Genomic DNA, 10,985 nt, shown 5'->3' with positions numbered 1-10,985 from the left:
CATCAATGACACAACCTGGCCTCACTGAGAGCAAAACCAATGCTGCATTCAGCTGCTTCTCAACAGATCCTTAAGTCTAACACTTGTCCTAAATTTACAAACCATTTACAGTAAAAAAGAGAGAGAATTTCACTCTTAAGAGAGAATTTGGTTTTGTGCCTTTTATTTGAAGCCAGCTCGATAAGTGAGGGATGATCATTTGCTGCTGAGGTCGCCGGGCAGTTTCTTACATACCTAAAATTTGCCGTGGTTACTTGTATGTGGTTAATTGCATTTCTCTCTTCACTTGTTTTTTGTGAAGATAAGGTCTTCTTAACATTGAGGAACTGTCAGTACAGAACGTTCCGTTCAGTATGAGACTTTCTTGGGTTAAGTGTGTCATGTGAACCCAATCAGATTAGCCTAATAGATTCTAATCAGGTCTACATTTTGGCGTGTGTAGCCCGCTCAGCCACACAGGTGTTTCCAGTTAACTTGGCTAATTAGACCTTGCCCCCAGGTTTAAGGGAGATGCAACTACACTGAGAATTACGAGAGGACCTGGACACAGTGTGCCAAGAAGAACACCAAACCTAACAGGAGAGTGAGGGAGAAGTCAGGAAAGCACAGCCAGTACCAGCTCCAATCAGCAAAAATAAGTGAAAACACCTGTGAGGGTGCACCCGGTGTGCAGGGCCTTTGAACGGTGAAGTCCAAGTTCCACCTAGAAAACTTGTCTGTTAGCTAAACAATGCTAGACAGTTTAGCCCCTGGTTATATTACTCATATAGCGAGTGTTAGTAGTATGAGCTGAATTGTGTATTCAGTACATTATTACACATTACACTCACTACACTCACCCAAAGCATGAAACCTTCCCACAGAACTGACATGGAAACCTCAGCACATATTTCGTCCCTGGCTTGATAGCCAAGGAAATCCCAAATCTTGCATCTCTATCCAGATCAGCCTCATCCACCATCTGTGCATCATATGGCCCATATACACTGACTGACTCGGACCCAAACCATACAGGAAGCCCAGTCTTAACAGACCTAACGGCGGGGTTTACGAACCCTAGCAGGTCTTGGAGCACAGTTCCTCTGTGTTTCACATCTGGAGAAAACAAAACACTTGTAGACATATTAGCACTGCAAATATGCCTCTGGGTCATAAATCATCAATTTATGAATCATAAACGTGTAGGACAGTCTCAGGACGATCTTTCAGATGGAGCTTTTTTGTTGGAACCTGGGAAAGACAGATGTGTGGCACAGGTTTCCATCTGAATGGTGCTCTTTCTTCCACTCCAGACAGGTAGGCGAGGGAAATGAAAGGGGGTGAGTGGGCGACACTGAGCTGACCTTTCCGCCACGAGTGACGTCGTATGACACCTGATACGGCGCAAAGGTCAAGGGCAAAGGCAAACAGGGGTCGGATGATCTGAATAGAGCATGCCGACAAGATTTCACAAAGTGCTGAAGAAAGAAAAAGGAAGTGAAACTTGATAAAGCAAAGGAATAAAAGCTTCGATCAGTGTGGGTTTTAAAAGGTCAGTCTCAGTACGGACTGAAGTTCCAAACATCTGAACTTGAATGTTTGTGCTTTTAGGACGCTTAAACTCCATTTAAACTGCAAAATCAAGATGAAGAAGAACAGAATATAAACAAAGAATCAAACAAAACTAAATATTCTAGAAATTACACACAACAGTAACATCCTGCTCCAAGAGAGTGAACATGTCCAGTGTCAAAAGCATTAAATTAGCTTATCTTGGACTCGGCTGGGACTCTGTTTACTAAAAACAAAAACATGCTGATCATCTACAGTCCTCAGACATATATTGCTATCTGCCAAAACAGCAAGTGAATTATGAGCGTTTTGTACTCATGAGAGTTGACCATTTATCTCACTGGACACTGACCTCACTGAGTGATAAACTAAGGTCACTCTGAGTGCAGTTTGCCCTGATCTGGACTTCTTTTTTTTTTGTTTTTGTTTTTTCTTTTTTTACAGCAAGTCACTGTGTCTTCGGAGAATACATTTGTTATGGTCAAGACAGCATCGCACAAATATTTAAAGCTACAGTACTTTGGCAAACACGAGAAATCCAAAGATATCTGAGGGGAATTATAAAGCTTTCTTGTTTCACACGAACCCACCCTTAACTTTGGACCAGTCTTAAGTTTCCTTCTACAATAAGCATAGCTGGTGCCATTATACAGTCAAATTTCACAGAGTGGTGTCTGACAAAGAACAGATAACACACATTAGGGTTCTGGGTACAGCGGGGTCTATCTACTGTATCCATCTGGCAGCTCCACGGGGGAACAATGAAAACCATGTTTGTGGTCAACAATATTTGAATACTCTAGCTGCGTCTGAACAAGTATTCAGATTTTAGTGGAGATAAAGATCTGGGATTTTTCTTTCTCCAGAGATCAATACCAATCCAACCCTGAGCACACATATTTCTGGAGTCAAGAGATCAAACTAGAAATGTATGTGTTGCATGCAAGTGTACAGGAAAGAGGAGAATCAACAAGTCTGCTAATGACTTTTGACAGATACGATTTTAGGAGATCATTAATGTCGAGTTTAACCACAAAACCATCACCAGTAAGTAGATCAACATTGTAAAAATGTCAATCTGAGAAAGAGCAGGGAGTTAAGTGAGAGTGTATTTGTATTTATGGTTTCTGTGACCAGGGGAACAGGCAAAAAATAAAAAATAAAAAAATAAAATCACTGCATATTTATTTAGAAGTTATTTTGAAAGAAAATAAAATCCCACTAAGGGACCAGTGAGAAACTGGTCACAATCTCTGCACTGAACTTTGGTCCATAAAAGCAAGCAATCTCTATCTTAACAAGTCATTATTTTTTTTTTCTTTAATCAGCATGTGGCATGGATTTTATTGAACTGGGTCACATTTTCTTATTTTTCTTATTTTCTGCCAAATTGTTCCTGTCTTTCTTGTAGTAATGGAGCCATTTATATATGTGACTCTTCCCTAAAAGATCTATTCTCTCTTTCTTTTTTCTTGAAAAATAACTTCTGAATCCAGCAGCATGGTCTGAAAGCTCGAACAGCCTCCAGAATCTTCTAGCTTGAAGGGTGCTCCTGTAAGAAGTGATCTGCCTCGTTCTGTAGCACAAACTACCACAAGATAATAATATTTTTTCTTTATCAGGCTGGGAGTACTAAACAGCCACTCTGCAGCGAGAGAGAAAAGGTCTTATTCAGTCGCATTCAGAAGCATCGTCTCGTATCTGGCAGATCTGGAGACATGCCAGCACCCGCCCTGTGAAATCAGCATCTCAGCGCACGGAGTTGACAAGTGCGCCTCCCCCTCCAAACCTTGTTTGACATACCCATCGTTATAGGCTTCGCCTCTGGCAGTTTCTTTTTTAAAAGGCAAGCTCAAAGCCACAGATTATACATTCTGCTCACAAACCGTGCGGGTAAAATAACCAGAGAGAGCGAGCGACAGTGGGAATCTCTTTCTTTCTCGTTTGGAGACGTACAGCTTGCGCGTAAACGGCACCGGGCATCACTGAAGGGAGAGATACGTGGTGCGGATATTTTATTGTCTTTTTTTTTAATATATTGGTGACTGCAAGGTTGAAGGACAGCGCAGGGGGGAGCAGTGTGACTGTCTTTGTGGATTGCGATCGTCGGATGCGGTGACATTTGGGGACTTGAGTGCGCAAGGCACCTGTGGATGCAACAAACACCCCCCGATGGTTGGACTCAAACCTTTTGCAAAGAAAGGATTCACCACGAGATTTAGTTGATAATCGTTGCGGTTTCGGTCAAACACCCTGCAGTTTAGACGAGAAGCGCACCATGCTGCTGAGTGTTTCCTTCCTGGTGCTTCCCCTCCTGAGCATACCCGGCTGCGGCTCTTCGTACGTGCCGTGCGAGCCGTGCGATCAGAAGGCCCTGTCCATGTGTCCGCCGGTGCCGGTGGGCTGTCAGCTGGTGAAGGAGCCCGGCTGCGGCTGCTGCCTGACGTGCGCGCTCGAAGAGGGCCAGCCGTGCGGCGTGTACACCGGTCCGTGCACGCGCGGGCTCCGCTGCCTGCCCAAGAACGGCGAGGAGAAGCCGCTGCACGCGCTCCTGCACGGCCGGGGGGTGTGCAGGAACGAGAAGTTGTATAAACTGCTGCATCCGTCAAAAGGTAGGCCTGTGGAGAGATGACTGATTCAGATCACAGTGACTGTCATTAAACAGGTCACTGGCTTTAATGGGAGCATTAATTAACTGAATTCATTGAGTCTTTAATTGATGGCAGCGTCGTTTTTAATCATTAGTTATTCTTTTATTGCAGGAAACCTTTTTTAAATCTCCTTTTTACGCATTATAACCCTTTAACAGGGCTTTAAAGTAAACCAGATTTGTAGTGCATAGTCATTTAAATACTTCTCTGATATCTATCTCAGCTCTGATGGTATTTCTATTGCATTTGCATTGCAGAAATCATGTTTCCACTGAAGATCTAAAGGGCTCTGGTGCAAAGAAATAGCAAAGAGCTGGACAGAGATGTTACTCCTCCCTTGTCAATGCAGGAATTTTAATGAAGCCCACAAGTGACACACACACAGAGAGTCAGCCAGTGATGCAAATGAAAAAAAAATCACCTCTTGACTGGAATCACTAGTCCAAAAATCACTTAGTATTTCACACCCAGTCATAAAACTTTACTCCATCAGGTATGCTGTGAGTTTATTTTATTTTCCTACAGCTGGGGGGATAGAAAAACAAAGAGGGCGGAGTGGGTTTTGATGCCCTCTTCTGTCTCCCTCTGTGGGAGCCAGCCAGGCTGATATGGGTCAGCTCACAGCCCTCTTTAAGACGGGCTGACACCTGTCATTACCGAGGCACACGACTCAAAAGCCCCGGTGCGCCTTGACCCTGTGAACTCTGTCAAAATTGGTGCCGAGTGCCGGTCAGCCTGTCATCTCGGTTTGAAAGGCCCTTGTGGAGCTGCGAGCCGTTAATCAGTAGGTTTCGTGTCAGTGGCCCATCGCCTCGGGGCCCCCCAGCTAACATAAAACAAGGGAGAAGATTACAGGTGGTGCACTGTGAGGCTCCTTGTTGGCTCCTTTGAATGGCAGTTCAGGGACAGTCCCTGTGTCTGCTAGGGAGCACTGAGGAGAGCTTTGTGGGAAATCTTGGCTTGTGGCCCTTGCACTCCCTCTCTTCAAGGTGTGAAATCATATTTTACCATCTTCCCTTCATCTACAGTTTCTTGTCTTTTCTTTTTCCTTTTTTTGTCTTTCAGTGTCTCTTTTGTCAGTCTCACTGCACACCTCTACTTTTCTTCATCTACCACCTGTACCTTTTCCCACACCTAACCCACCTTTTTGTCTCCGTCTGTCTATTCTCTCCCACCACACTGCTTCTTCTCCTCTTTCCTTGCCTGGCTTCTGTCCCTCCTCATCTTTTCCACCCTATTCTTCTACTCCCCCATCCCTAGTTTCACCCTTTCCATTCTGTCTTGTGCTGTATTTTCCTGCAGATTGGAGTTTTAGAGTTGAAGCAAAGCTACTCTGGAAACATAAATAATCTTGCTGGCTGTGTTAAACCCCTGTGGGCTGAGCTAAAGAACCACAGTTTTTCTGGCTAAGTAACATTAGCATGAAGTTCTTTAACAAACGGCAGAAGATAAGAAAGAAGGAAGCGTGGAAATATTCCCATAAAAATGTATCAATGTCACAGTCAAATTAGCTCAATCAAAGATGACCTTGTTTCCCACCTATCAGTCCTTTTTTTTTTCTTTTTGCCATTAGATTTTTCAGTTTGCACTCAAAAAATGTCTTTGGCTGCACTCATTCAACCCGAGTAAGATCATTTCAACCCTGAGATCAGCTCTGCATGTGAAAAATTATTGTATAACAAAAAAAAAAAATCTCCAATCTTCTATTCATCTCCCTTTTTCCTCCCTTTCCCACACTATCCTCTGCTCCCTCCCACCTCTCTTTGTTAGTCCCCACCCTGGTCTCTTCATCAGCCTCCCCTCTACCCTCCCTCCTCCTTCCTCTCCCCTCCCTCCCTCCCTCTCTCCATCTCAGCGCTGCAGGCAGGCCCAGGCTGTGCAGTGATTCAGCAGAATACAGGCTGAGCGTGGGTTACTGATCCCCCGTCTGTCTGCCCGTCAGCTAGCTTCTCCATTAACTCTGCATCTCCTGCTGGGCGCTCGCGCCGCACATAAATTAAACAAGCCCCATATGCAAACTGATAAGCACACATCTCCTATAAAAAGTACTGTCTAATGCACCAGTATGGAGGAGTGCATTTTGAGCATTTTGCACATTTGTCATGCTGCCTTTTTGTCACACTTGCAAGTGCATGTGGCACTATGAAGCTTTAAATTATAGCTGTGAGCAAAGAAAAGAAGGAAGGAAGGAAAGAAGGAAGGAAGGAAGGAAGGAAGAGGTTTTTTGTCTAATTCCTGCACGGATCTGGCTGTCCAGGATCTCAGTGTCTCTTAGTGCAAACATGTGGAGGAAAGAGAGACGAAGAAAGGAGAAAAATGAAAGACGTGATCAGTCAGCACAGGTCAGATTAGACAAGCTTGAGGATTAGCAAGTGAAGACTTGATTGGACTTATACTGGCTGCTGATCTGCCTCAGCTTTCTCTGGAGGAAAAAAATAAACTGTGTCAGCAGGAAACTGGAGGGAATCTCTCTTGGTTTTTCCAAGAACCTGTCATTACGGGGGACCGATGACATCATCGTGAACTTCATTATCATCACTGGGGGGGGTGGGAGGTGGGGGGGCAGCTTGGGAGGTTTTAAGCATCATTTGCAACAAGGCAGTGACCTTGTTTCACCGCCCGGTTAGCTTAGTAGCTTAGCGATCACGTCAGTGCAGAAATGGAGGGGTTTATGTGCGGAGTTTGCAATCTGCCAAAATGAAACAGAAACAAGTGCGTGACATAGCAGTGGAAATGGGCCAACTGTGGCTTAGGACACATACGAGGCTAATGCATGTTTAAAGCTATAAATGAAGTGAAATATCAGTTTTTAAAGTGCTTTTGGGAAAGAAAGCCGCAGCCACTCATTCTGGCCTCGGCACAGTCGTTGTGGTCTTATGAATAGAGGGTGGGACGAGGGAGAGGGGCGAGGGCTGAGGTTTGTGCAACTGTGTGCGACTCCCCAAAATGTAGCAAAGAACTGTATTTTTGTATAGATGAAAGGTGCATGTACATGAGGGCTTCTGTGGGGGTTAGGACCCAAAATGGGCTGCGGCTGTTTCTGGTGGCTTGCCACATGACAAGTGTAATAGCATGTTTTCATGGGCCTGGGTGCCAGGGTGAGACTAAATATCTCATTTAGGTCACTGGCTATAAAAGTTTTAAAACCCCTGGTCTACATATACCCCAAACTGGCAAACCAACTTGCCATAAATGTAGGCTATGTTGTCCAGTATGTCAACACATCCCATCTGAAGCTGGCCAGTAGCCACTAACTGTGCTAAATAAGCATTTAGCTGGTGCAGTGAAATCATCACTTTGTGTTGTGACGTTTCCAAATTCGACACTCCTGTCCTGTGCCCTCGTGAGTTTAGCTTTACTTTTTAATTTTAGCCACTCAGATTTCCAGGTGGAAGCCATCACAGTGCGTTTGATTTTGACCCCTCTTCAAACAGTCTCTTGAAAGCAGCAGAAAAATGCTTTGAAGCCGTGTTCGCACAGGACTAATATTACACCTGTGGACATTAAGTTGTTTGTAATAATTGGTATCATTGGTTATTTTAATCCTGCTATGTCTGTAATTTGTAAAGTTCCGGTGTAGATTACGGACCATACTTCAGTGAAGACAGTTCTCCTCTGATAATAGTAACCCTACGTGGATCACCTTCAGCTAACTACAGCTGCAGGTTTTTGGTACACACTCTTGTTCTCGCTTGTTTTTTTTTTCATTCTGTAATCCCCACACTTATAATAAGTTTACAATTTTAATTACATTATGCAATAATAAAAACTAAAGGGATTTTTGAAAGCAGATATTTGGCAGACAGTGGAGTTTTTGACCGCTTGTAGCACTATGGGGAAATGTTTTGATGAGCAAGTCTCCGCTTTGTTTGTATCTCATGCTCCACTAGCACATGCAGAAGATTGTATAATGTGCATGCACAAGCACGCATGTGAGAAAACTGCTCATGAATGTAAACAATGCAGTTTTCAAAATATTCAAGCAACCAGCTCTGCAAATGTTTCATGAGGAAGGACATGCACTCATCCCTTTCATTAGGCCTCAAGGATAAACACCATGAATTTTATTGAGAAGCACTGAAGGTAAATATAAAAGAAAACCCCACAAGGTACTTAGACAGCCTCAGACACGTCGCCTTCTCTCTCTGTCCTCTCTATCAGACGAATCTCACGGTGATACCCTGTTACCCGTCCCCGAGTCAATGCTGCCCCAAACCAAGGTGCCCTTATATGGAAGAGGCCACATCAGCAGTCAGAAGGCCCAGGCCATGAAGCAGGCCAAGGACCGCAAGAAGCAGCTGGCCAGGCTGGGACCTGCAGGCAACCTGGACTTCTCACCGCTAAGCCTGGATAAACTGGACCCTGAGTTCGTAAGTGAAGCAGAGATTTACAAAGATGCATACCAGAGCGAAAAACTGACTCAGCTCACTCAGAGGGAAGTTTTTTGCTTCACTTATCAAGATTTAGAGCAATTTTCTGAACCATGTTTGGTCTGGATGTTGGCAAATGAACAGACATTTCTTTTACTGTAAATCAGAAAAATCTCAGATACTGCATCCTACTGCTTCAGGCTTTATTTGTCTTGCACGCTGGCGAGAAACCAGTTCTGACAAATCAGCCAAGATGCCCCACGGGGCCACTTTCACACGTGACAGCATGGTGTGAACTGAGTGAAATGCCAAATTACTAAAGTTCTCATTAGTGGAGGTATTTCCCGCCTCCTTATTCTTGATTTCTGGGGCTTTTTACAAACTTTCAAGGACATTTTGAGTTCTAATTTTTTAACTCTGGTGCACAAATACACACCGTGATCGCACAAACACTCACGCCTGTGTCTGTGTGTGTAGGGGCCCTGCAGGAGAAGATTGGATAATCTCATTCAGAGCATGAGGGACACTTCTCGGGTCTTGGCTCTCTCTCTGTACCTCCCCAACTGTGACAAGAAGGGCTTCTTCAAGCGCAAACAGGTATGCATACATCTTTTCATGTCATGTCATTTAATCAGAAAAGGGTTGCATCCCATCTGTTTTTTAACAACAACATTGGGATTTTACGACAAACACAAAACCGTTTAACTCTGTAATTAACAGCAATATGACAGAACAAGTTTCTCATCCCTGTCTAACCACTTCTCACTTGCAGTGTAAGCCTTCTCGTGGTCGAAAAAGGGGGATCTGCTGGTGCGTCGACCGGTTTGGCGTGAAAATCCCCAGCATCAACTATGCTGGAGGAGACCTGCAGTGCAAAGATCTCGACAGCAGCAGCAACAGCAACGAATGAGAGTTGAACCGGTCATACCCGCTGAGCCCTGTTCTCCTAAAAAAAAAAAAAGAACCTGCCAATCAAGCTAGCACACTTAATGACTGCCAATCAGGAAAATATGGCACAGATGCTTACATGTGGTCAGGTGTGATGGACTGCGTTATTGTTTTTCTCTTTTTCTCAAAGGGGGAGCCAAACTGAAAAGCTTGCTTAGATGAAAATCTTCACATGTAGGTCTTAACTCTGGCTCCCCAGCGACTGTGTCCTATGTCTGAGGTCAGCTAACACCTCCTCTCTTTATATCCATAGATAATAGAGAATTATATATATTTGTATGATACTGATAACATGTTGTGTACTGAGTCCGAGTGGCAAGTTATATATTGCTAAATTTACTCCAAGAAAATTATGTGACAAGACATATTTTAAATGTGGCTAAAAATCTATATTTTTGTTTTGGTGATCAGCACATTAGGAGACATTGGAGACGAATCGGGTTCTCATCTAAATTAGCAATGTTTTACTAATTGTTAATCATGTGAATGACATCCTGATGTAAGAGGTTTTTTTGTTTTTTGTTTTTTTTTCATATTTCAAATAATGACATCTGCCATTTAATCCTGCCTCAGCCCTCTGTCACTGAGCACTGTCCCACTTGTAGGCTACTTTCCCAAGCAGGAAAATGGGTGAAGGGTTCTGCAGAATTCCTGCAGGAGACTGGACAAATGATATTGAAAGTCTGCCATTTTATAAACCCCCTTAGGGTTATGTACTGGACTGTTTCTTGGCTGGGACCATTAACTCCCCAGAGTCTCTGCAGGTTGTCTGGAGCCAAGAAATAGAAATGTTGGCTCAAAACTCAAGAAAATCCATAGAATTTCACTTTTAAATTTGGGGTAGATCAAATGAGAAATGAACAGCAGGATGCTCATGTTTGATGGAAATATTTTTGCCAGTTGGAGATTCTTATTTTGTTCATCTCAGTCAGTTCTGGTCTAAAACTTTGTCCTCACAGTGCACGCGAGTCTCGCTTCTGCTTGTCAAACTTGATGCTCACTGTTAAAGCAGGTTGTATTCTGGGAAATCAAACTTGTCTCATTGTTGGATTCATTCATTTTCTGTGCTCAGTGTTGGTGCTCACTAACTTTCTTGCTCTAAGCTCAGAAAGGCCTACAGTACATCCACGAGCAAGTGATTAGGATAAAACCTCATTCATAAACAAATATACTGTACTGTAACAGGTTTGATATTTCACTCCTTTTGAAAGGCCTTTTTCAAGTCCTAACAGCTGCATCCACTGTTTGTAAATGTAATTACAGTGTGTGTGTGTGTATGTGCGTACTATATGTGCCATGCCCTTATAGTTCTCCACTTCAAAAACCTCCGGTTTAAATTCTCACAAGCCCAGCCTACCCGAGCTCCTGGCCAACAGACGTGGTGTCGTGCATTTTCCCTTCACAGCTCGCACACAAATCATATGCAAAGGCCCCTCATTGTTTATTTTCCATGTGTAGGGTCTTC

At 43.7% G+C, this 10,985-nt stretch overlaps 1 protein-coding gene across 1 annotated transcript; it reads left to right on the top strand.

Moving 5' to 3' along the window:
* Nucleotides 1-3,379: 3,379 nt before the first annotated feature.
* Nucleotides 3,380-9,581, top strand: igfbp5a (insulin-like growth factor binding protein 5a). The gene is made up of 4 exons (XM_041032534.1): nucleotides 3,380-4,163; nucleotides 8,364-8,572; nucleotides 9,050-9,169; nucleotides 9,345-9,581. Exons 1-4 carry the CDS (start codon nucleotides 3,830-3,832, stop codon nucleotides 9,480-9,482), a joined length of 801 nt encoding a protein of 266 aa, XP_040888468.1. The 5' UTR covers nucleotides 3,380-3,829; the 3' UTR covers nucleotides 9,483-9,581.
* The last annotated feature ends 1,404 nt before the right edge of the window (nucleotides 9,582-10,985 follow it).

This window comes from Toxotes jaculatrix, chromosome 24 (genome assembly GCF_017976425.1).
Source record: "Toxotes jaculatrix isolate fToxJac2 chromosome 24, fToxJac2.pri, whole genome shotgun sequence".
NCBI classification, from domain to species: domain Eukaryota; kingdom Metazoa; phylum Chordata; class Actinopteri; family Toxotidae; genus Toxotes; species Toxotes jaculatrix.
This window is presented reverse-complemented; position numbering and strand designations above follow the sequence as displayed.